General features: G+C 36.9%; 1 protein-coding gene across 1 annotated transcript in view; it reads left to right on the top strand.

Moving 5' to 3' along the window:
- PTH2R (parathyroid hormone 2 receptor) overlaps positions 1–27892 on the top strand; it is a 98060-nt gene that overhangs the window by 62333 nt on the left and 7835 nt on the right. The window contains exon 9 of the mRNA XM_057746050.1: positions 11965–12031. Coding sequence (XP_057602033.1) covers positions 11965–12031 — 67 coding nt within the window. The remainder of the gene's footprint in view (positions 1–11964; positions 12032–27892) is intronic.

Genomic DNA, 27892 nt, shown 5'->3' with positions numbered 1-27892 from the left:
GATTGGGTTATTTGCTTTTTTGGTATTAAGCTGCATGAGCTGCTTGTATATTTTGAAGATTAATTCTTTGTCCATTGCTTCGTTGGCAAGTATTTTCTCCCATTCTGAGGGTTGTCTTCTTGTCTTGGTTATGCTTTCTTTCACTGTGCAAAAGCTTTTAAGTTTCATGAGGTCCCATTTGTTTATTCTTGATTTTATTTCCATGATTCTAGGAGGTGGGTCAAAAAGGATCTTGCTTTGATGGATGTCCTAGAGTGTTCTGCCCATGTTTTCCTCTAGGAGTTTTATAGTGTCTGGCCTTACATTTAGGTCTTTAATCCATTTTGAGTTTATTTTTGTGTATGGTGTGAGGAAGTGTTCTAATTTCATTCTTTTCCATGTTGCTGTCCAATTTTCCCAGCACCACTTATGGAAGAGGCTGTCTTTTTTCCATTGTATATTCTTGCCTCCTTTGGCAAAGATAAGATGCCTATATGTGCGTGGGTTTACCTCTGGATTCTCTGTTCTGTTCCATAGACCTTCCTTTCTTTTTTTGTGCCAGTACCATACTGTCTTGATCACTGTGGCCTTGTAGTATAGTTTGAAGTCAGGAAGCCTAATTCCAACACCTCCATCTTTCCTTCTCAAGATTGCTTTGGCTATTCGAGGTCTTTTGCGTTTCCATACAAATCATAAGATTTCTTGTTCTAGTTCTGTGAAAAATGCTCTTGGTAATTTGATAGGGATTGCATTGAATCTGTAAATTGCTTTGGGTAGGATAGTCATTTTCATGATGTTGATTCTTCCAATCCAAGAACATGGTATATCTCTCCATCTGTTTGTATCATCTTTGATTTCTTTCATCAGTGTCTTATAGTTTTCTGCATACAGGTCTTTGCCTCCTTAGGCAGGTATATTCCTAGGTATTTTATTCTTTTGGTTGCAATAGTAAATGGGAGAATTTCCTTAATTTCTCTTTCTGCTTTTTTGTTGCTAGTGTATAGGAATGCAAGAGATTTCTGCACATTAATTTTTTATCCGGCTACTTTACTAAATTCATCGATTAGTGCTAGCAGTTTTCTGGTAGAATCTTTAGGTTTTTCTATGTATAATTTCATGTCATCTGCAAAGAGTGACAATTTTACTTCTTTTGCAATTTGGATTCTTTTTTTTCATTTTCTTCTCTGATTGCTGTGGCTAAAACTTGCAAAACTGTGTTGAATAATAGTGGTGAGAGTGGGCACCCTTGTCTCGTTCCTGTCCTTAGAGGGAATTCTTTCAGTTTTTCACCATTTAGAATGATGTTGGCTTTTGGTTTCTCATATATCACTTTTATTATGTTGAGGTAATTTCCTTCTATGCCCATTTTCTGGAGAGTTTTTATCATAAATGGATGTTGAATTTTGTCAAAAGCTTTTTCTGCATCTATTGAGATTATCATATGGTTTATATCCTGCAATTTGTTAATATGGTGTATCACACTGATTGAGTTGCGTTTATTGAAGAATCCTTGATTTGTGTATATTGAAGAAATCTTGCATTCCAGGGACAAACCCCACTTGATCATGGTGTATGATCTTTTTAATATGCTGTTCGATTCTGCTAGCTAGTATTTTGTTGAGGATTTTTGCATCTATATTCATCAGTGATATTGGTCTGTAATTTTCTTTTTTTGTGACACGTTTGCCTGGATTGGGTATCAGGGTGATGGTGGCCTCGTAGAATGAGTTTGGGAGTGTTCCTCCTTCTGCTATATTTTGGAAGAATTTGAGAAGGTTAGGTGGTAGCTCTTCTCTAAATGTTTGATAGAATTCGCCTGTGAAGCCATCTGGCCCTGGGCTTTTGTTTGTTGGGAAATTTTTAATCACAGTCTCAATTTCCGTACTTGTGATTGGTCTGTTCATATTTTCTATTTCTTCTTGGTTCAGTCTTGGAAGATTGTACTTTTCTAAGAATTTATCCATAGCTTCCAGGTTATCCAATTTATTGGCATATCGTTGCTTGTAGTAGTCTCTCATGATACTTTGTATTTCTGCAGTGTCGGTTGTTACTTCTCCTTTTTCATTTCTAATTCTGTTGCTTTGCATCTTCTCCCTTTTTTTCCTGGTGAGTCTGGCTAATGGTTTATCAATTTTGTTTATCTTCTCAAAGAACCAGCTTTTAGTTGTATTGATCTTTGCTATTGTTTCCTTCTTTTCTTTTTCATTTATTTCTGACCTGATCTTTATGATTTCTTTCCTTCTGCTCACTTTGGGGTTTTTTTGTTCTTCTTTCTCTAATTGTTTTAGGTGTAAGTTTAGCTTGTTTATTCGATATTTTTCTTGTTTCTTGATGTAGGACTGTATTGCTATAAACTTCCCTCTTAGAATTGCTTTTGCTGCGTCCCATAGGTTTTGGGCTGTTGTGTTTTCATTGTCATTTGTTTCTAGATATTTTTTGATTTCCTCTTTGATTTCTTTAGTGATTTCTTGGTTGTTTAAAAATGTATTGTTTAGCCTCCATGTGTTTGCATTTTTTACAGTTTTTTTCAGGTAATTGATATCTAGTCTCACGACATTGTGGTCAGAGGAGGTCCTTGATATGATTTCAGTTTTCTTGAATTTACCGAGGCTTGATTTGTGACCCAAGATGTGATCTATTCTGGAGAATGTTCTGTGTGCACTTGAGAAGAAAGTGTATTCTGTCATTTTTGGATGGAGTGTCCTATAAATATCAATTAAATCGAGATGGTCTAATGTGTCATTTAAAGCGTGTGTGTCCTTATTTATTTTCTATTTGGATGATCTGTCCATTGATGTAAGTGGGGTGTTAAAGCCTCCTACTATTATTGTATTACTGTTGATTTCCCCTTTTATGGTTGTTAGCATTTGCCTTATGTGTTGAGGTGCTCCTATGTTGGGTGCATGGATATTTACAATTGTTTTGTTTCCTTCATTTCTTTATCCCTTGATAATTATGGAGTGTCCTTCCTTGTCTCTTGTAATAGTCTTTACTTTAAAGCCTAATTTGTCTGATATGAGTATTGCTACTCCAGCTTTCTTTTGACTTCTATTTGCATGGAATATCTTTTTCCCTCCCCTTACTTTCAGTCTATATGTGTCCCTTGGTCGGAAGTGTGTTTCTTGTAGGCAGCATACATAAAGGTCTTGCTTTTGTATCCATTCAGCTGGTCTGTGTCTTTTCATTGGAGCATTTAATCCACTTACATTTAAGGTGATTATTGACATGTGTGTTCCAATTACCATTTTCTTCACTGTTTTGGGTTTGTTTTTGTAGGTCTTTTCCTTCTCCTGTGTTTCCTACTTAGAAAAGTTCCTTTAGCAATTGTTGTAAGGCTGGTTTGGTGGTGCTGAATTCTCTTAACTTTTGCTTGTCTGGAAAGCTTTTGATTTCTCCGTTGAATCTGAATGAGATTCTTGCTGGGTAGAATATTCTTGGCTGTAGATTTTTCTCTTTCAAGACTTTCAGTATATCCTGCCATTCACTTCTGGCCTGCAGAAAGATTAGCTGTTATCCTTATGGGTTTTCCCTTATATGTTATCTGTTGCTTTTCTCTTTCTGCTTTTAATATTTTTTCTTTGTGTTTAATTTTCATTAGTTTGATTAACATGTGCCTCGATGTGTTTCTCCTTGGGTTTATTCTGTATGGGACTCTCTGTGCTTCTTGGACTTGGTTAATTATTTCCTTTCCCATGCTGGGGAAGTTTTCCACTATAACCTCTTCAAATATTTTCTCAGACCCTTTCTTTATTTCTTCTTCTTCTGGTATGCCTATGATTCGAATGTTGGTGTGCTTAATGTTGTCACCAAGGTCTCTGAGACTGTCTTCCATTCTTTTTATTCTTTTTTCTCTTTCTTGCTCTGTGGCAGTTATTTCCACCGTTCTATCTTCCAACTCACATATTCGTTCTTCTGCCTCAGTCATTCTGCTGGTTATACCATCTAGAGTATTTTTAATTTCAGTTATTTTGTTATCCATTACTGTTTGCTCTTTAGTTCTTCTAAATCCTTATTAACTGTTTCCTGTATTTTCTGTTTTTTGTTATCGAAATATTGGATCATCTTTACTGTCATTACTCTGAATTCTTTTTCAGGCAATTTTCCTATTTCCTCTTCATTTATTTGGTCTTGTGGGTTTTTTTCCTGTTCTTTTCCCTGCATGGTGTTTCTTTGTTTTCTCATTTTGTCTGATTTATAGGATTTGCTGTCTCCTTTCCCTATGCTGCCTAGTAGTAATTCCTCTTGTTTCTGCTTTCTTACCCCTGTGGTGGGGTTTGTCCAGTGTCTTATGTAGCTTTCCTGGTGGGAGGGTCTGGTGTCTGCTTTCCAGTGTGTGGCTCTGTGTCTTTTCTCTCTGATGAGCAGGACCATGTCAGGTGGTGTGTTTCAGGGTATCTGTGAGGTTAATCTGGCTTTAGGTAGTCTGTGGTGATGGGTGGGTTTGTGTTTCTATGTTGTTTGTTGTTTTGTGTGAGGTGTCCAGTACTGGCAATTGCAGACAGTCGGACAAAGCCAGTTCTTAGAGTCTGATACAGGGCTCTGTGAGAGTTCTCTGCAGTTAATCTTCTCTGTGGCTGAGGACTCCCTAGTAGTCTAGCATCCTCAATTCAGTGCTCCCTCCCAAGAGCCTCCTATTTGACTTGTGATCGAGTAGTCCAGACTTCAGAGGTTGCTTGTCCTGGCAATAAAGGGGTTTAAAAAAGACTGTCCAAGCCCCAGACTAATGGCAGCGTGTTGAGTCAAACAAATACAAGATCAAGGAAACACATATATGTACAAGCCACACAAATGCTAAATCTAATAGAACATCAGGCTCTAGAAAGACCTGACAGAAGAACCCCGTAAGCCATCAGACAATCAAAGAGAAAACCAACAGAAATTCAATACCAAAAAACAAACAAACAAAAAACCCACACACACAAACACAAATCCAGGGAAATTTTGAAAGCTATGATCAAATATAATAAAGAGCAAGAGTATCACCAGACAGACTGAAGATTCCCAAAACAAAATCAGACAATTATAATCAGAACTAAGATAAAGACAAAACCTAATAATAAAAACTGAAGCAGTGTGTCATCTGAAGAATAAAGCAAGGAAACAGAGCAGAGTGTTAATATTGATTATAAGTATATTAAGATAAAATGAACTAAAAAAGGATAGAAGATAGGACAACAGAGGAGCATAGTGTGACTGGAAATATTTAAAGAAAAAGAAAAGAGAAAAAGAGAGAAAAAGAAAAAAAATAGAAATGTATAAAAGATAGAGAAGCAAAGAGGGTAGGAGAGAGAAAGTTAGCACTACAAAAAACTTAGTTAGAAATAGAAGTATATAAAAAGTCTAAAAATAAAAATAGAAGAAAAAATAGAATAAAAGAATAAAAAATATGTTATAATATGTGTAGACCCATTAGGACTAAGGTCATAATTAATTAAAAAAAAAAACCACACACACAAACACATATCCTGGGAAATTTTGAAAGCTAGGATCAAATATAATAAAGAGCAAGAGTACTATCAGACAGACTGAAGATTCCCGAAACAAAATCAGACGATTATAATCAGAACTAAGATAAAGACCAAAGCTAATAATAAAAACCAAAGCAGTATGTCATCTGTAGAATAAAGCAAGGAAACAGAGCAGAGTGTTAATATGGATTATAAGTATATTAAGATAAAAGAAACTAAAAAAGGATAGAAGACAGGGCAACAGAAGATCATAGTTTGACTGGAAATATGAAAAGAAAGAAAAAAATAGAAATGTATAAAAGGGAGAGAAGAAAAGAAGGTGGGAGAGAGAAAGTCAGCACTACAAAAATCTTATCTAGAAATAGAAATATATAAAAAGGCTAAAAATAAAAATAGAAGAAAAAATAGGAGAAAAAATATGTTATAAAACGTGTTGATCCCTTAGGACTAAGATTGTAATTAATTAAAAAAAAAAAAGCTAGAACTGACCCCAGAGTGGACAAGATCAATAGAATTAATAACAATATTTCTGTTTCCTTGGGGGTCTCAGCTGTAAGTGTCTTTCTACATGCCTTGGGTTTTTTGTGTTATTCTGTGAGCAGCAGAGCTTCTTTTATTGTTCTGTTGTCTGTAAGCATCCATGTGTGGGGAGAGAGAGGGTACAATAGTGGCTCATGGCTGCAGGCACTCTAGGCCAGCCCCGCCTGGGGGCCTTTGTTATCCCTGACTGCGCTAGCCAGGCCCAGAGGGGTCCTTCCTTTGTCCATCACAGGTGCTGAGAGGCTCCTCCACCCTGCTTGTGAGTCAGCAGTATCGAATCACCACCATGGCTGCCCAGCTTTCCCCAGTAGGCATTCTCTACTGTGGATTTCTTCCCTCCTGTCCCCTCAGTCCATCTCCCCACTGCCAACAATGTTTCTTACCCTAAACCAGTTCTCCAGTTCCCATGTTCCAGCTCCCAGAACCCCTGTTCAGCTGTGAACTCACATCTCAGCCCAGACACGCTGAGCTGTGGTGTGGACCTTCTGTGTGTTTCTCACTCTTTCCCGTCTGCCACAGATCAGCTGCTTTACCCTCTTTGAACAGTCCCAAATACCTCCCTTCTGACCCAGTGAAATTCCCTGTTGGAGCAGGGGTTTCCCCATCAGATAAGGGATGTTTCCCCGAATTTGGCAATCTCCCCTCTGTTTCAGATCCCCCCCATCCCAGGGTGTGGGACCTGTCCCTTTCCTTTCTTCTCCTCCTCTTTCTCTCTCTCTTTTTTTTTTTCTTCCCTCTGTCTTACCCAGTTATGTTGGGATCTTTGCAGTCCTTTCTGGTGCCTGAGGTCCTCTGCTGGTGTTCAGCTGGTTCTCTGTGGGAATTATTGCGTCTTTTGATGCATCTGTGGAGAGGGATGCACTCCACGTCCTTCTACTTTGCAGCCATCTTTTTCCCCTCCAGAGTACAGTTTAATATCCACAGATCATGTACATTTCATGACAGAACTCCTTTTTGTTTGCTCCTTTCTTTCAATGAGCCCATATGTTTGTTCTGGGTCACTGGGTATTTCCTTCAGAAGCATTTTGCCAGCTATGCAGTGAAAAAATGCCACACTATGTGAGCACCCAAATTCTACAAAGAATCTGTCACTGTTCCCCCAAATCTGAAGTCTACAGATCATTATCTTTGGGTGCAGCCTTGCTCCAGAGCTCCCCATTCATCAGCTTTCCCTCAGTTCTAGAGCTTACTGGCTTTGCATTTTTGTTACTGAACTGAACTTGGGTTTGCTCATCCCATGAGCAGCAAAGCCAATCTCCTGACACTGGATTGTGGTGATGGAAAGTACAGCATTTATTTGCAGGACACAAAGCAAGGAGAATGGGCAACTAATGCTCAAGAGACTTGAACTCCCCAATGCTTTGGAGCAAGGGTATTTAATTATTTATTTAAATTATTTTTTATTGGAGTATAGTTGATTTACAATGTTAATTTCTACTGTACAGCAAAGTGAATCAATTATACATATACATGTATCTACTTTTTTTTTAGGTTCTATTCCCATGTAGGTCATTACAGAGTATTGAGTGGAGTTCCCTGTGCTATACAGTAGATTCTTAGCAAGGGTTTTTAAAGGCAGCATTAGGAGTGAGGGTCACAGGTGCATGATCAGCTCATGGACATTCTTCTGACTGGTTGGTGGTGAGGTAACAGGGTGATATTTTGGGAATCTTAATCATCAGTCTCCTGGTTCCAACCTGTCCAGGGTCTACATGCTTGTGGTCAGCATGCAGTTAATATCCTTCACCAGGTGTGAGTCTTAGTTTCTGCAGAGTAGCGCAAAGCTATGCATCAGATTGTTATCTATATCCCTTCAGGAGGAACCAGTGCAACTTGGGGAAGCTCTTGGAAACCAGAGCTTTTTTCTACAAACAAAAAATGGAGGCATGGAAGGGCTTGTACCTAGAAGGGTCCCTCAGGGTTTACTTTTTACTTACCTTTATCTTTACACCATTTGGATTTGTTGACAATTGAGGGTTCACTTTATCTACATTGTTATCATTATTGTTACATTTACACAGCGGTATTTAAAATCTCAAAACTTGCAGCATTGCTCTTTGATTTCTTAGAGGAGGCAGGGAGGTTGAGTCAGTAAAAAGGTACTAAATAATGTTAAATTATTTTACCCTGAGATATGTAACCATATCACTTAGGTTTGGAATTTTAGAGAAGGTAGAACTGAAAGCATTGTTTGGTCCAATCCCCACCTTTGAGAGATGAATAGAATGAGACCCAGAGATATCAGGTTACATCTCCAAAGCCTACAGCTAGCCTGGAGCAATTTTGACTCATTCATCCATTGGACAGCTATTCCAGGCCTTGGGCATGTAAAGAAAGCAAATATATTCACAGTGCATTGTATATTGAATTAGATAATTAGTTTTCTTAGTTATCTTTTTTTTCTTAAAAATTATAAGGTAGATATTAAACCATTAATAATCATAAGTCGTTTTGCTGAAAAGTCAGTAGAAGTTTATTATTTTTGAGAAAAAAATCCATTAGGTACACAATATTTTGAAGAATACAGCTAATACTAACTACTGCTCTAAAACAGATGAATTAATGTAAAAATATGAAACATAAATTAGATCATGAGACGTCTCTGTGTAAAATATTTATTCCTACCGTACTTAGAATAAAATCTTGAATTCTATAGTGCCCTGATCTGAGTGCAATAATTGGGTTAAGGAGTCCTTTTATATTTATTTTGCATAGAAAATAAAACTGTGTTACCACATTCATGGCATGATTTCATAATTGCCTGATTTGATTTCTCATGGATTTTAACCTAAGATAAAAAGTTTTTGCGGGTTTTCTTGCGTGTCATCTGACCTGTGTATAGTGCCATGTCACAAAATTCAGGTGGAAAGAGCAGACTTGGAGCATCTCCAAAGGACAGATGGGGCCCCTGCTCATGTCCCTCACACTTGTGATCTATCTGTTTCTGATCCAGCCTTTCAAAGCTGAAACTCTGATTTTCTTTGTATCTTGGACATTTAGAGATAAGCAGATAAGACCCAGTTTTAGAAGGTACTCTAAACTCTATTGAATATATAAAAGAAGTCTCTTCCAGGTCTAAAGTTCTATCAAAGTGTTATTTGACTAAGGTAGGGTAAGATAATTGAGTAGTTTAGATTGGACAAATGACTTAAAAAGTGAATAATTTTGTTTCTGTTTCTTTTTATTTACAAAAGCAAAAACACCTTACAAGATACCTTATTACCTTCTCCCTGCTCATTCAAAGGAGATAAGAGATGCCAGTAGGAATGTTAGGGCTTGCAATTGAAAGGACCAAGAAGAGATACACTCCCTCATTCCTAGGAAGTCTGCCTAGCGCTCAGGGGATTTCACTTCCTCTACTCTTATCAGAGTGTGAGTTGCAGAGACCATATAGTATTCAGTCAGTACAATTCTCTGGAGCCCTCTGGCAGAACAATGCATTTCCTGTTTCCAGTCCTGGCTGCAGGAAGTCCTACTTTCTAGTCTGTATGCTCTACTGTTCAGCATGCAGACTACTGTTTCATGCTCTACCATTCAGAACTACATTTTTAATGACATTTATTCCTGCATTTCCTAGAGTGCTAAAATTTATTTTAAAAAAAATCTGAACAGAGGGTAGTTTCTCAGCCATGATAACGACCACAGTGTGAGCTGGGACATTGAAGAATTAATGAAAAAGGATTAATAGCATTTTCTTTTAGGAAATCTGAAACCTCAGTTGCCTCTTATCAAAGGGCAAATTTGAAACTTTGACAATGAAAATGATCAAAGTTAATTTTTTCTTGTTTTTAAAAGTAGCTGGTTTGACCTACTTCCAGATAATGAGTATTTTGTAGAGCTGAAATTGTATAATTGAATTCCAGTGTGTTAGGAGACACCGCGATGAAATGTCATTGAGGTAAAGAAAGAAGATTATGAAGATATTACCAAATGTCAAAGCTAAAAAGAAACCTTATGAAATCCTAGAGCCTTGTGACTAGTGAATCAATGTTCAATTTATATTCTCACAATCTGTGCAACTTTCCTTACTCCTACTGTGTAAGCTTTTTTAGGATACTGTGATAGACGTTTTGCATGACTCAGTAACCCTATCTTTTATCTTTCTTGTCTGGCTGAACCATGTGTAAAATAGATGCATGCAAATAATACTGGACAGTATTCAATAATGTGTAAGCAGATAACATGTATACAAGTGTGAAATGTCTCTGTGTTTGACTTCCATTCTTACTCAGTCTTCAAGCCCATTGACTTTGCCGATTTCAGTGTGGCTGGATCAGAATTATGCTTTGGTATAGGGGTCTGGGTGTCACTGTGGTACCTCCTTCCAATGGAATGCTGGGCTACTAAGCTCTCTTGGTACTGGTATGGAAAGAAATTAAAAATATACTATTAAAAGGAAAGGGCAAGTTACAGAACAGAGTGTACATTGCATTTTTGTAAGACTGGAAAAATAAGATTATAATATTTGTATGTGTTTGTATATGCATAAAGAAATGCTGAAAGCATACACAACAAAGTAATAAAAGATGTTACCTGTAAGGAGAAGAGCAAGGTCAGAGGTAGACAGGAACGTGGGGAAGGCTGAGATGTCTCAATGTCTATATTTTTATATAGTTTGATTTTTGAAATGAGAATGTATTGCCTGTATAAAATATTAAATTTAAAAAATATGTTATTATTACATGTGTGCTGAAAATGTTTTACCTCCAAGGAATAGTTGAAATAGCTTTTTATTATCCATAATTTGTTTATTAATTTAAAAGTAACTTTTTAATAAGTTATCTAGAATTAAAAAATTATCATATCATTAAAATTTCTTTATAAGATTTCATATACTGTTGCCACAATCAATGCTAGGTTTTATCTAAGGATAAAGAAACTGAAGGCTTTTATTTATGTATCTTAAATTTAAAAAAATTATTTAAAGTGCTACATTAAAGTTTCAAGTGGAACTAGTTTTTCTCAGCTGTATTCTATTTATTCTAGGTAAGACTTTTGCCACAAACCAGATTGGGTGAGGTTGAGTCTAACTTACTTTAAATTCAATTCAATTCAACAAATGTTTATTGACTACCTACATTCTATGTACTGTTCTAGGCACTTACAACAGAAAACAAAATCAACAATGATCCCTGCCTAGGTAAACCTGAATTCTAGTTGGAGTGGGTAGGAAGCAGAAAATAAATATAACAAATAGATAAATTATGTAGTGTTTTTATAAGTGCTGCTAAAAACTAACTTTTTAAAATAGAATATAAAATCATAATCTTATGCAAATATAAAATAAGCACCTGTCAAGATTTTTTAACTCACTAATTAGTGAGGAAATCAGTAAGATGTTATAACTGGTTCAAAGGAGAAATAAAAGAATTACATGTTTATATTTAGTAATATGTACACTGAAATAATTTTACATATAAATGTAAAAACAGGTCACTATTCACAGATCACTAATCAATTACATTCCACCAAACACAGCTAATTTTCCTTTCTATGGACAAGAATCATTTGCATTTAATTTTCTTCTACATTCCTATCAACAAGAATCATTTGCCTTATTGCATTTCTGTGGATAAGAATGTATTGTCAGTGTTCTACAACCAATGGAGTAAATTCTGAAAGTGAGAGAACTTTCTCTGTCAACAAGGTTTAATTGTTATGGCTCATTCCAGCGACAATAAAAATAAAGAATCAATGGTACCATATTTAGAAGACTAACTTTATTGCGGCTCTGGAAACATAGTTTTGACTTTTGTTATAAAAATAATACATCACTATTTATAATACTTTACTTATCCCCAAGGGGTAGCTGATAGTATGGAAACCAGGACTTATACTTTTTTTTTTTTTTTCCTACTTGTTTCTTAATCAAAAGCCTTGGTCTGGAGTTTTTGGTGATACTTAAAATGCTCCTTAATTGTCACTGCTTATTTGCTTTGCGGATTTTTTTTCATGGAAGTTCTTTTTCATGTCTCAGATGCTGGGAACTTAGTGCTGGAGACTTCAAGTGGATTTATCAAGCCCCAATCTTAGCAGCTATAGGGGTAAGTTTAAAAATCTGTATAGTTTAAAGGAAGAAAGAAAGATGCATACTTAAACTACTGCTAAAACCAAGAGGAAGTTTGTCACTTTGTTTACAAAGGTTCAGGAAACCTCACATTGCAGCAACATCTGTTGGGGAAGTCTGGGTTGGGGATCAGACCCTTATTCGTGGCTGACACTGAGATCCATGAAGAAAGCACATACCCGCCCTTTCATCTGTGAACACGAAGGGAAAATTCCGGGACTTCAAAATATCTGTGATCATTTACAGGTTCAAGGAGTTGGGAGGTCCTTAAACTTTTTCGCCTTTCAGCTATTATTTTATAATGTTCTGATCACTTGGTAATAGGTCAGGAGGAGGGGGCAAGGATGGAATAGCACGAGAACAGAGGAATTACGAGAGCGAAAAATGGTAGTGTGATTTATTATAAAGCATTGCCTAAAGCTTTTATTTGACATACTTTTCCCAAGGAGTTAAGAGGATTCCATACTCTTTTGCACTCTCTAGTCCAAACAGAGCTAGATTTGGCAATCATATTGCATGGGACTTATCTGCCTGTGTATATTACATCTGTGTTACAGAAGAAAACAAAATTACATGCTTCTTTGTGTCTAACAAAACTCACCGAAATACTCAATATTCTGTAATAACCTAAATGGGAAAATAATTTGAAAAATAGGCATGTGTATATGTATAACTGAATCACTTTGCTCTACACCTGAAACTAATACAACATTGTTAATCAACTATGCTCCAATATAAAATAAAAATTAAAAAAAAGAAAAAAAAGGTTTGCTCTTAACCTTCCCTGAAGGTTTATGACATTAGCTTCTCTGTGGTTTGATGAAGAAATTATACTACCTTGTGTTTTCCTGGTTTTCATGAATTAACACAAGATTATAAACATCTTTAAAAAAGGACTGATGTCCCAATATTAAATGTTAAATCATTTGAAAGTGATTTATCAGCCTGATTTTTTTTCTATTTTTTTAAATTGACGTATAGTTGATTTACAATGTTGTGTTAATTTCAGGTATACAGCAAAGTGATTCAGTTCTACATATCTATCTATCTATCTATCTATCTATCTATCTATCTATCTATCTATCTATATCTATTGGGTTGGCCAAAAAGTTCGTTTGGGTTTTTCTGAACAATGTTACAGAAAACCCGAATGAACTTTTTGGCCAGCCCAATATCTATTCTTTTTCAGATTCTTTTCCATTAGAGTTTATTGCAAGATATTGAGTATAGTTCCCTGTGCTATACAGTAGGTCCTTGTTATTTGTCTATTATATATATAGTAGTGCGTATATGTTAATCCCAAACTCATAATTTATGCCCTCCCACCTTTCCCTTTTGGTAACCGTAAGTTTGTTTTCCATGTTTGTGAGTCTATTTCTGTTTTGTAAGTATTTTCATTTGTATCATTTTTTAAAAATTTTTAAAAAATTAAAAATAATTTTTTAAAATTAATTTATTTATTGGCTGTGTTGGGTCTTTGTTGCTGCACACGGGCTTTCTCTAGTTGCAGCGAGCGGGGGCTACTCTTCATTGTGGTGCATGGGTTTCTCATTGTGGTGGCTTCTTTTGTGGAGCATGGGCTCTGAGTGTGTGGGCTTCAGTAGCTGTGGCACACAGGCTCAGTAGTTGTGGCTCGTGGGCTCTAGAGCACAGACTCAGCAGTTGTGGTACACGGGCTTAGTTGCTGCATGGCATGTGGGATCTTCCTGGCCCAGGGATCAAACCTATGTCCCCTGCTTTGGCCCATGGATTCTTAACCACTGTGCCACCAGGGAAGTCCCTTGTATCATTTTTTTAGATTCCACATATAAGTGATATCATGTGATATTTGTCTTTGTCTGATTTACTTCACTTAGTATGATAATCTCTAGGTCCATACTGCTGCTGCAAATGGCATTATTTCATTCTTTTTTACGGCTGAGTAATATTCCATTACACACACACACACACACACACACACACACACACACACACACACAGACACCCCACACACATCTTCTTTATCTATTTATCTGCTGATGAACATTTAGGTTGCTTCCATGTCTTGGCTGTTGTAAATAGTAGCAGCCTGATTTTTAACCAGTGTTTTTTCTTTCTTTGTTCTCCAGTTTCTTACTTTTCTCACTTTGTTTTCTTTTGGACAAGGTGTCACCCAGTGTGTCAGCATGTTGGCCTGATGGATTCAGAAGGATAGCTATTAATGTGATTGTGGGTTTTTTTTTTTTTTAGTTTTAAAATTTTTATTGTTTTTATTTATTTTTACTTTATTTTTTACTGAAATATAGTTGATTTACAATGAATGTTGTGTTAATTTTTGCTGTATAGCAAAGTGACTCAGTTATACGTGTGTGTGTGTATGTGTGTGTGTGTGTATACATATTCTTTTTATATCCTTTTCCATTGTGGTTTATCCCAGGACATTGAATATAGTTCCCTGTGCTATACAGTAGGACCTTGTTGTCCATCCATTCTAAGTGTATAGTTTGCACCTACTAACTCCATACTGTTTTCCATAGTGCCTGAACCAACTTACATTCACACCAGTGGCGTAGGAAGGTTCCCTTTTCTCCATATCCCCTCCAGCACTGTTATTTGTAAACTTTTTTTTAAGCTCTTTATTGGAATATAATTGCTTTACACTGTTGTGCCAGTTTTTGCTGTACAACAAAGTGAATCAGCTGTATTTATACATATATCCCCATATCCCCTCCCTCCTGTGACTCCTTCCCACCCTCCCTATCCCATGCCTCTAAATCATCACCAATCATCGAATTGATCTCCTGTGTTATGCAGCAGCTTCCCACTAGCTATCTATTTTGCATTTGGTAGTGTATGTATATCCATGCTACTCTCTCACTTCGTCGCAGCTTCCCCTTCGCCCCCCACCCCGTGTCCTCAAGTCCGTTCTCTACATCTGCATCTTTATTCTTGCCCTGTCACTGGGTTCATCAGTATCATTTTCGTAGATTCCATATATATGAGTTAGCATATAGTATTTGTTTTCTCTTTCTGGCTTACTTCACTCTGTATGACAGTCTCTAGGTCCATCCACCTCACTACAAATAACTCAATTTCATTCCTTTTTATGGCTGAGTAATATTCCATTGTATATATGTGCCACATCTTCTCTATCCATTCATCAGTTGATGGGCATTTCAGTTGCTTCCATGTCCTGGCTGTTGTGAATAGTGCTGCAATGAACATTGTGGTACATGTTTCTTTTTGGATTATGGTTTTCTCTGGGTATATGTCCAGTAGTGGGATTGCTGGGTCATATGGTAGATCTATTTTTAGTTTTTTAAGGAACCTCCATACTGTTTTCCATAGTGGTTGTAGTTTTGTAAGATCTATCCAAACAGTCAGATAAAAGCTTATTTATCTCATAGGAAAAATGCAGAAAGCAAGATAGAAGAGATCAAAAAGGAATGTTCATTTCAGAAGCCCATTGATGTCAATATTTAGAGGGGAAATAAAGTACAGAACTTTTAGAGAAGCCAATTTGTACCCTTGCTACAACAGCTTGTTATCAAATTAGACCCAATTCTAAGTCTTAGGGGAAGCTCAAAAATGGATTGTGGAAATGAACCTATCTGCAGAACAAAAGCAGATTCACAGATATAAAGAACAGACTTGTGGTCGCCAAGGGGGAGGGAGGTGGGAGTGAGAAAGATTGGGAATTTGGGATTAACAGAAGCAAACTATTGTATATAAGATGGATAAACAACAAGGTGCTACTGTAGAGCACAGGGAACTATATTCAACATCTTATGATAAATCATAATGGGTAAGAATATGATAAAGAACTTATGTGTATAACTGAGTCACTTTTCTGTACAGCAGAAATTAACACAACACTGTAAATCAACTATACTTCAATAAAATTTAAAAAATGGATTGTGGATAAATGAATGAATGACTTCAGTTTAGAAACTCTTATCATATTAATTTTAATGAAGTGCTACTGTATTACTATAGTGATAAACCATATCCCTGAGAGATTGTTGATAAACTTAAAGAAGATAATTAACTTTATAAATTAACTGGTGTTTACTACTCTGATTTCCCTTTTATCCACTGATATTCTATCCTTATCTGCACTTCCAAGCCTTTAACTTTCCTTTCTCTATGTTCCTCCCCTATTATGTTTGCTACTCCATCTCTTACTACCATCTTTTTAAAGGGATAACCCATGTCTTAATACTTTTTTGTGTCTTCAGTGTCTTGTACTGGAATTGATAAAGAAGGGATAATTAAATATTGTAAAAATGTAGGCAAATTCAAGAACATTAAATTTGAGTATTCATTTGATGAAAAGGAAGGGCTTATTAAAATCCAAGGGATTCTTATAAAATTGTTAGGAATTGAAGCAAAGAACAGTGGAGCAAAAAGTAAATCAGAGGACATTTTCCATTGAAATAGTTGATTTTTATCCAAAGCTTTGCTGTTTGTTTACAGATTTTAGTTACTCACATCACCAACATGGATGAGAAATTTATTTGCTGAGGTTTCTAAATTGCAGTGTGAAACAGTAAAGTTTGGTGATTATAGAGATTCTGAAAGATTCACTGTTGGTGAAAGAGAACCAGAAATGATGGTACTCTCAATAAATTTTGAAAGAAACTTAGGTGGGTGCCATTCTCGTCTTCTAGAACTAAAATTATGACCACCACAAAGCATGAATTCTTAAATATTTTTCCAACATTACAATATCCATTTAATCTCAAAAATCAGAGAAGAGATTCAAGAGCACCTTTCTGTTCACTTGAAGTTTGCCTTTTGGTTTCTTTATTACAATTTGGGTTATCTCAATTCCTTTTAAAGTTTCCTTATTTTACTGTAGAAACAGTCTGTATGGGAAGAGATGCACCTGGAGCTCCGGTCTCAGCACCTGGAGTGTGGTGCTCCTCCCTCTGAGCTCTTCTGTGTCCTGAAGCCAGGAAGGACGTTGCTAATAATAACAACATACATAGCAAAGTGCTCACCACCACTGGGCACTGTTTTAAACACTTTATTTACGTTGATTGATCTAATCCTCCCAATAACTCTAAATGAGGAAACTGCCCAAGGTCACTCAGCTAGTAAGTGGTGGAGCTCGGATTCTAACTTCAGGGTCAACGTCCCTTCCTAGTGAGCTTCCTGCACTTATAATAAAAACCAACATCCCTGATAATCCAGAGAAGACTCTGTCACTCATGCCTGCACCCCTTTCTGTTCTCTGCTTTAGCCTTGTTGTTTCCTTTTGAGTTCCTTGAACTTGTCCATGTCTGCCCCTCTCAGGACTATTCTTCATTTTGCACTGTACCCCTGGAGGGCTGGGATATGCTTCCTTCTACTTCTCACTTTAGATGTCACTTCTTCATTATGGCTTCCTTGTTGCCCCCAGTCTAAATTAGGTCACCTATTATAACCTGCAGAGCACAGTGAGGTTTTTCCTTCTCAAGATCATCATCAAGTATAATGCTTCTGATTGTTGAATGTCCATCTTGCCCACTAAACTGTAAGGTTTACATGAATAAGAACCATATTTTTCTCCACTTCTATATTCTAATGCCTAGCAATTTTCCTGGCACAGAGTGGCCACTCAGTAAACACTTGCTGAAAAAACAAAACATGCATACAGAGTAAATATTCTGGGGAACGGGTAAGAGGGAAGAAGTGAAATAAGAGCAGAAAGCCAGTAGAATTACAGAACTTTTGAGTCCATTTAATGCAACCTTTTTATTTGCTAGAGAAGGAAACTAAAGCCCACACAGATAAAGGTCATATAGCTAGTGTGACAAAACAAGGACTGTAACCTGCAGTTTTGGATCATGCTCTTTTCACTTATATTCCAAAGCATGTCAAAATTTTTTCTTGAAGTTGTGGGAAAATAATCTTTTCAATTTTGTGGCTGTCTTTTCAATTTATAATTTTTTATATGTTAACTTTAGGATAAAAGGTTTGTAAGAAACAAGAAAGTCTTGCATTGCACATAGTATGGGTGAGTATTCATAGGTTCTAACTTGAAGAAGTCATATCAAAAGAATTGAATTTTAGAGATAACCACAGACTTTAGTAAAAATTTGGAAGGAACCACTTGATTTTGGAGTTGTTGAATCTAAAATTGTAGCATTGTGGTTTTCTGTGTTTTGTTCGTATGTGGTAAAATTATGTTTATGAGAATTAGGGTCATTTGAAAACATTAATTTTGTTCTGAAAACAAATGTCTCTAAATATAATTAGTCATTCACCTGCAACATCTTGATGTTGATTTGAAGATAATTTTAAGTTCTTGTATATAGCATTACAATGTGAAAGAAATATTTCCTAATTGACAACAGGACATGAAGCATTGTTTTGTTTTAGTCTTGAGCCTCTCAGAGCAGCATTGGAAGGAACAGTATGCCTGGCCCGTAGAGCAGGAGAAGCCACAGTCAGGGCAACACGGATTAGAAGTGGTGAAGGTGAAGTTGGCAGCTGTGATAAATCAGGACCAAGCAGGACACTGCCGCCTGAGACACGAGAACCTACGTTTTCATTGGTGCCAACCAGGAGAGACTGTAATAGTTGAAGAGAAGTAAAACCACAGACGTAAAAATGCAGATTGTAAAATTGATCAGACTTGCTCATGAACATTTACAAGATGGCCTTGAAGATGCCAATAATATGGGGCAGAGAGAGGTTTGGTCCTAACAGAAATCTGAGATCTTGGATTAACAGTTTAGGGAAAAGAAAAACAGTAGCTCTGTGGTATTTGTCTTTACTTGTTTCCTTCATCCTGTATTAGTCAGCTTCAGCCCTCCATCCTTTCACTCATCATCCTCTGATATGTGATCAAATGGTCTTTCTAGTCTCTGCTCAATTTCATTTTTATCAGAAAGTCTTTTCTCCCTTGACAGAGTTAAACATCATGCTTTCTATTTATCATTTAATAAATGAATATTTTTGGGTGCATTTTTGCTTCAGGTTTTATCGCAAAACGTTTTCTTCTTAATCCTCAATTTTGAGATTGGTATTTTCATTATTCTTAATTTGAATCCAAGAGCAGTTATATAACTAGCTTAGGTTTATACACTTAGAAATTGCTGAAGCCGGAGACAGATTCAGGCAGCGTGGTTTCTGAGCCCACAGTTTTCCTTGTTTGTGGTAACTGAATTTAAGCTCGGCCAGTGTTTGCCAAGGTGAGGGCACACACCCTGGTGCATGAGAGGATTGATTTAGGTAGTGCACGCAAGGTAATTAAATAACAGCGAGTCATATATTGAGAATATTGGTCCCTCTCCAACCCTTCTGAACCCATCTCGGAGAAGGTCTCCTTTGGAAACTGGTCTTTAACACTCTTCTAATATTTGCGGTGTCTTCCTTTGGGGGGTGGGGTGGGGTCAGGCAACTCAGTCTAGATAAAATTTCATATGACTCGTTTCCACTGTATTTATTTTTACAGTTGCCTCCTGCTTATATCAGCTTCTACTGGTTTTCCATTTATGGTAATGATATGAAATTTAGATTTTAATAATTTAATAAAAGCGGATTGTTTGAAGTAAGGTATTAAGTAAATAATAGTAGATTAATAATATTGATATGGCCAAAATCATGGTGGTGGTACCCTAAGCCATTTGGAAAATGCTGAACTAGACAAATTCCTTTGACAGTGAAATTTGGAGTTACTGCAAAAGGCCTGAGCAGTGTAATCAGTGAGTGTCCACATGGTTGTGTGAGGCTAGTTATGTTTCATGTGACCAGGAGCTTTAAAAGTATAAATGGACAGGTCATGTTTTCTGTGGCTAGAAGGATGGGTACATCTGTGGAAAATGCAGGAGATCAGACTGGAGAGTGGATGGGAGTTGAATCATGATTGGCCTTGTAGTCTGTGCTAAAGGACATTGGAATTTTCCTTAAAATTATGGTGAGACATTGAAAGATTTTAAGCAGGATAGTGATCTGTTTAGATTTGGGTTTTGGCCTTATGGGGATGCTGCCCCAGGTGCAGGATGCTCCTAACCCTGGAGATGCTGCAGAGGAAGTCTGCTTACCACCAGCTCCCGAGGTAGAGGATGGGCTGACTCAAGCAAACTCAGTATTCTTCCCACTTTCACTCATCAGATACTTCAGTCCATCCCCTTCAGGGATGGAGACAGTAAGGGGGCACTGGGGAGAACAGACATGCACATCAATTGAGCTGCCTTCCCAGAAGGAAAGGTCTAGAACAGGGATTAAATGAACTAGTGTGGAGTTATGGGCATCTGATAAGACAGCAATTACCTATTCACTTGTAAGTACATAATTCTATCTGATTGACTCTGACATCAGTTATGATATTTTGAAGGTCCTCAGATTTCTATATGAGAGGTCATTTTCTTGATGCAGGCTTCCAAAGAAAGATACAGGAATTAAAGTGTTACATTAAAATTGGAACAACCATAAACAGTGTTAAACTAAGGTGAGCAACATCAGTGCTTCAGCAGCTGGTGACCATGAGCAGGATGACAGAAATCCAGGGCTTTTTCTTCTTTCAATAGGAGTCAAGCCCATATCTCCCATTCATATAAATCCATTACTTTGGAGAGACCATAAACTCTGAAAATATTTCTCTGTACAATATGTTGCTTCATCTTAGCTGAACTAAAGTGTAATGTACAATAAGAACTACTTTTTAAGGAACCAAAAAAAGTAAATATCATCAATAAAAATGTAAATATATTTCTAATTTAATTGCTAATTTTAATGTATGACTGTTTAATGATATATCTTTTATACTTGGAGGGTAGAAATTTCTTCCAGAGTTACTTTTCTTATAGTACATACACCTAAGCAATGTTTATACCATGGGAGCGGTGAAATAGAAAATCCAAGATTCAGTCTTAAAGCAACCTAAAACTTTTATTAAAGAAACTGAAATTGGAAATCAGGGCCAGTCACTTGCTGAGACATTAGAATTTATGTACTTGTTTTTTTTACAGGTAGTAATTCATTTTCTGGTAACTCCTCAAAATAAGCCATAGAATCAAAAAATGTCCACTTTGGGAAGCGTTTTGGGGGTCTCTTGCCTGATGTTAATCTGACAACACTATTGCAGAGATTTTGATCTTTAAATAACCCTACAGAGAACTGATAACTGTGAGAGCTTATAGTTTGCATTATAAGTATTGGTGGATTTTAGGAAGTACAGGGAAAGAGCCCCTTCCTCCCTCCCTCCCTCCGTTCCTTCCTTCCTTCCTTTCTTCCTTCCTTCTTTCCTTGCTTCCTCTCTTCCTTCCTCCCTTCCTCTCTTCATTCCTAATCTTTGATGGAATTGCAAATATAATTTTTTTTTCCTCCAGAGGAAAATCTCTGCTCCATAATCCCTTTCCTCTTCTAAATCAGTCAGATACAGAACTTCGAGTGAAATTAAAGTGCTAGCATTTACCCCTAAGTTAGGAATTGAATTCTGACTGATAAGAAGTGAGCTACATATTTTGTCTTCATACCATTTATACAGATAATCAAATTATAATAGTTGATATAGATTAAGGAGCTTATTATCTGTCATATTTATGTTCAGTATTTAGAATTGATATCCATATAAACAAAGCAAAGACATTTCTTATGTTCATGGTATTGAAAAAGAAATCAATATATGGGGTGAGATGTGATGTATTCAGAGGATCTCTGAGGGCAGCTGATGCATAACATCGCTCTTTGCTGCTTAGATTCTAAACAAGTTGAGAGAGGAAACAAAGGAGGAGAGAGAGAACCAAAGCAAAATCCTCTTATAGCTGCTGGAGTCTGGGTTGGAGGCTGTGGCCTTCAGTCTGTTAGCCAAGTGGGCCAGTTGAGGAATACGTAATTAGGCAGGATCTGCCCACCCAGGCACAGGATGCTGAGATGCAGGCTCCTAAGCCTGGAGATGCTGCAGAGAAAGTTCCCTTACTGCAAGCTCCCAAAGTAGAGAAGGATGGGCTGAGTCAAGCAAACTCGGTATTCTTCTCACATTCACTCATCAGATACTTCAATCCGTCTCCTCTAGGGATGGAGAGAGTAAGGGGGAGTGGGGAGAACAGAAGTGCGCAGCAGTTGAGCTACCTTCCCTGGAAGGAAAAATCAGGAATGGGGAGAAAGCAAACCCTCCCCATCATGTATCTAAAGGCGTCGCTGAAAATTGTAAGTGTAAAGAGAGAGAGTTTTATAACAGTGGACTTTCATATACATAAATTTTGACTTCTTTCTCTACTTATGTCGTTTGTGATAGACACCTGGAAATGAAAATTCCGTGCCCTCCGTATAAGCATCTATCCCTCATCACAAGTCTGTTCTTTATTCCTCCATTTAGGGAGATTCTTCAGGTGTCTTCTAAATTGCTAAATCCATTTTTCTGCTCTGTTTAGACTCTGTGTTTCTAAAATTGATTTTAAAACTTGGTTATAAGTTAGATTCTTTCCAGTCTTTTGTTAATCCTTCCTGCTCCTTAAAAATTTTCTCCATCTCAATCTGCTATTAACTCAACTCTATTTTATGGGCAGTTTGGTGCAGTGGTTAAGAGTCCATGCTCTGCATCCAGGCTGCATGGTCCTCTTTGGGGCTCTGCCCCTTGCTGACTGTGTGACAGTGCATGATTTGTGTAAGCTGTGACTCAGGTTCCTCATCTGTACAATGCGGACAATAATATGCCAGTCTTATAGAGTTGTTGTGAAGACTAAGCGTCAATTCACCTAAAACACTTAGAATAGTAAGTAGTCAATAATTTAGTTTCTAATTGACCTATATTCTATACTTTCCTAAATTATTTATAATAATTTTTTGGAATTTTATTCAACGGTTATTGTGTGTATCACTATGTGTGCATGTGCTTGTGTGTGTTTTGTTTACTTATCTTAAGGCAGTGAGTTCTATTAGTTTTAGTTTTTCCTAATTCTTGCCATAATCCACTTGGTTGTTTTTTTTTTTTTTTCAAACTGATAGACTGATTGGTGTGTGTCTTCTTTAATCAAGTTTCTAGGAGTTTGCAGTATTTACTTAGTATGGTCTACTGACTTGAGTACAGAGTCCCTGGTCCCGGGTATTTTAATATGGATGGAACTTAAGGTTAGCCCATCTGAAGCCATTTGTAATAAAGCCCATCTTTATTTTCCAGGAATAGGGATTGGCAAATGGCAATACCCAGCTAGCTTGCTTCCACAGCTCTGCCAGCTTTAGCTCCTAGCATTTGGTCTTTCACACAGTAGTTACACAGCATCACCCCCCACTATTTTCACTCCCAGTTGCATTGTATTGCCAGGAAGTATAGTCTTAGGGAGAGAGGAATTAATGAAGTATGAAATGTTTGGCCATTCAGAAAGCAGCACTCATGTGATAGGTAAGTGGTAGCTTCTTACCGTCTTATGAAAAAAATTCTGTGGACACGAATCAGGTGTTGTAGTGGGTGAGGATGAATGAAAATCCTCAACTCTCATGTCTTGCCTCTTTTTTTCCTCCTGAAAAGAAGGTATAAGATAGTGATTGAGTGACATCAGCATCTTTGCCTTTCCCCTTCGATCTACAACCAGTAAAAACATCTGGAACTCAACAGAGGTGGCTCTGCTCAGCACAGCAGGATGCCAGAGAATTCCACACATCTAAAGGTGGGTGGACTGAAACACATGGAGGAGGCAGAGCCAGGGAAACAACAGAAGTGGCGCCTGTGATCCTGGACCCCCAGCCATGGTAGCTGAATGTGCAGCCTCAGAGAACCTGGTAGCATCAGGGAAAGCAGAACAGAACTTCAGCCTCCCAGCCAAAGTGGTGCCCCTAACCAAAGGGATCCAGGCAGCAGTAGCAGTGGGCCTATGACCCTGTCCCTCCAGTTATGGAGATGCCTATTACTCTGGCTCCCCCCTGCCTGCTCCTACCCACAGTGGCAGTGCCTACGAACCTGACAAGCCTGGACATGGCAAAGGCACCTGCGACCCTGGCTCCCTGCCATCCCTCCGAGGTGGGGGGGTTATAAAACCTGAGCCCTGGATGTAGCAGAAATACCCACCATCCCAACATCCCAGGTAGTGATGCCAGCAGCAGCAAAGCACTAATGACTCCAGAGGCACAAGCAGTGACAACCAAGGCAATGGATGACACCTCTGATAGAGGTGGTGGAGGGTAGAAAATGCGGATTCTCAAATATAACCAGAAGCAGCTCAGGTAAGAGACCAAAAACTTGTGCTATATCACTGCTACTGGAAAACAAGAGGAGCCTCTAGTTACTAATCTGTTGAATCCTTTGAATCAAGGGGAAAAAAAGCTTTACCTAAAGAAGAAAGGTGTTCTCTACTTCGAGTGTGCTGGCAGAAGAACAACTCATCAGGCTTCATGAAGAACCATGGTAACACTGTATCACAAAAAGAAAATGACAGTTCTCAAAAGCCAAACTTAAAGTCACAGGATATTGCAATCTTACTGATAGAGAATTCAAAATAGCCTTCATAAAGAAACTCAATGAACTAAAGGAAAATACAGAAAGGCAGTTCAGTAAGCTCAGGAATAAAATTGATGAACGGAAGGAATATTTTACCAAAGAGATTGAAACTCTAAAAAAGGAACCAAAGAGAAATTCTGGACCTGAAGGACTCAATAAATGAGATGAAGAAAGCACTTCATAGAAATAGAGCAGATGATATGGAAAAGAGACTAGTGAGCTTGAAGATAGAAATCTAGAAATGATACAGAGAGAAGGGAAGAGAGACTTAAGATCTTAGAAAAAAGAAGGCATTCTATGAGAACTATTTAACTCTATTAGGAAGAGCAGCATTATGTTAATGCGTATCCCAAAAGGAGAAGAGTGGAAGAAGGGAGCAGAAAGTTTATTTAAAGAAATAATAGAAGAGAACTTTCCAAACCTGAGGAAGGAACAGGATATACAAACCCATGAAGCTAAGAGAATGCCTAATTACTTCAATGTGAAAAGACCTTCTCCACAACCCATTATATTAAAGCTGTCAAAATAAATGACAAAGAAAGAATTTTAAAGGCAGCCAGGGGAGAAAGACTGATTAGAAAATTGCAACTCTATATCAGAATAGGTTATTAAACAATGATAGCACAGTGGTTAAAGAGAAAAAAACCAGACAAGGACAACACACAAAAACAAAGCTTCCAGGCCAGTATCTCTGATAAACATAGATGCAAAAATCCTCAACAAAATATTAGCAAATTGAATACAATAGTATATTAAGAGGATCATACATTATAATCAAGTGAGATTTATTCCAGGGATTTAAGGATGATTCAGTAGCTGCAAATCAATCATGATATACCACATTAACAAAATAAAAGATAAAAATCATATGATCTTCTCAATAGATGCAGAAAAAGCAATTGACAAGATTCAACACTCATTTATGATAAAAACACTCAGTAAAATGAGTATAAAAGGAACATACCTCAACATAATAAAGACCATATATGACAACATCATAATCACAGCTAACATACTCAACAGTGAAGAACTGAAAGCTATCTATCTAAGTTCAAGAGCAAGACAAGGATGCTTGCTCTTACCACTTTTATTCAACATAGTATTGGAAGTCCTAGCCAGAGCAATCAGGCAAGAAAAAGAAATAAAAGACATCCAAATTAAAAAGGAAGAAGTCAGACTGATGTTATTTGCAGATGATATGATTTTATATATAAAAACCCCTGAAGGGAGATCAACTCAGTGCTTGATGATGACCTAGAGGAGTGGGATGGGGGTTGGGAGGGAGAGTAAAGAGGGAGGGGATATGGGGATATATGTATAAATACAGCTGATTCTCTTAGTTGTGCAGCAGAAACTGGCACAACGTTGTAAAGCAATTACACGCCAATAAAGATCTGAGGAAAAAAACAACAACCCTGAAGACTCCACAAGAAAACCTGTTAGAACTAATAAACAAATTGAGTACAGTTGCAGGATACAAAATCAACATACAAAAATCTGCTGCATTTCTATACACTAACAATGAACTAACAGAAAGAGAAATTAAGAAAATCTTATTTATAATTGCAACAAAAAGAATAAAACACCTAGGAATAAATTTAGCCAAGGGGGTGAAAAACATGTACACTGAAAACTATAAGACAGGCTGAAAGAAACTGAAGACTATGCAAAGAAATGGAAAGATATTCTGTGCTCATGGATTGGAAGAATTAACATTGTTAAAATGTCTACATTACCTAAAGCAATGTACAGATTCAGTGCAATCCCCATCAAAATCCCAAGGACATTGTTCAAAGACCTAGAACAGAAAAATCCAAAGATTTGTATAGAGCCACAAAAGACCCCTGAATAGCCAACGAAATTCCAAGAGAAAATAACAAAGCTGGTGATGTCACACTCCCTGATTTCAAACTGTATTACAAAGGTATAGTAATCAAAACAGCATGGTATTGGCAGAAAAATAATCACATAGATAAATGGAATAGAATTGAGAGACCAGCAATAAACCAACACACATACAGACAATTAATTTAAAACAAAGAGGCAAAGAATATACAATGGAGGAAAGGATGGTGTCTTCGATAAATGCTATTGGCAAAACTGGACAACCACATGCAAAAGAATGAAAATGGACCACTATCTCACACAATACACAAAATTCAACTCAAAATGGATTAGACTTAAATGTAAGACCTGAAACCACAAACTCTTAGAAGAAAATGTGCAGTATGCTCTTTGCCACTTGTCTTAGCAATCTCTTTCTGGGTATGTCTCCTCAGGCAAGGGAAACAAAAGCAAAAATAAATAAATTGGACTACATCAAACTAAAAAGCTTCTGTAGAGCAAAGGAAACTATCAACAATAAAAAAGACAACCTACCAAATGGGAGAAGATATTTACAAATCATATATCCAATAAAAGGATTAATAACCAAAATATATAAAGAACTTGCACAGCTCAACAACAAAAGATGGGTAGAGGAGCTGAATAGACATAAAGATGGCCAACGAGCACACAAAAAGATGTTCAATATCACTAATTATTAGGTAAATGCAAATTAAAACCACAGTGAGATATTATTCCATGCCCATTAGAATGGCTGTTATCAAGAAAAATGAGAAATAATGAGTGTTGGAGAGGATGTGGAGAAAAGAGAACTCTACACATTGTTGGTGGCAATGTGAATTGGTGTAGCTACTATGAAAAACAGTATAGCGATTCCTCAGAAAATTAAGAAACAGAACTACCATATGATCCAGCTATTCCACTTCTAGGTATTTATCTGAATAATGCAAAGACACTAATTTGAAAGGATATATGCACCCCTATATTCATCACAGCACTTTTTACAATAGCCAAGATATGGAAATAACCTAAGTGCCCACTGACAGATGAATGGATACAGAAGATATGATATCTATATCTGTATCTGTATCTATATGTCTATGTCTATGTTTATCTAGCTATCTGTCTCTATCATCTATCTATCTATCTATCTATCTATCTATCTATCTATCTATCTATCTATCTATATCTATCTATCTATATCTATCTATCTATCTATCTATCTATCTATCTATCTATCTATCTAATCTATCTATCTATCTATATCTATCTATCTATCTATCATCTATCTATCAATCATCTATCTCTATCATCAATCTATCTATCATCATCTATCTATCATCTATCATCTATCCAGACACACTGGAATACTACTCAGCCACGAAAAGATGAAATCTTGCCATTTGTGACAATATTGATGGACTTTGTGGATATTATGCTAACTGAAATAAGTCAGAAAGACAAATATTATATGATTTCACTTATATGTGGAATGTAAAAACAAAAACAATACCCCCCCAAACAAAATAAATGAACAAACCAAACTAAATAAAAACAAACACCTAGATACAGAGAACAGAGTAGTGTTTA

The sequence above is a fragment of the Hippopotamus amphibius genome, chromosome 8, assembly GCF_030028045.1.
Source record: "Hippopotamus amphibius kiboko isolate mHipAmp2 chromosome 8, mHipAmp2.hap2, whole genome shotgun sequence".
In the NCBI taxonomy this organism is placed as follows: domain Eukaryota; kingdom Metazoa; phylum Chordata; class Mammalia; order Artiodactyla; family Hippopotamidae; genus Hippopotamus; species Hippopotamus amphibius.
Note: the sequence above shows the minus strand (reverse complement) of the source record. Positions and strands in the feature narration are given on the sequence as shown.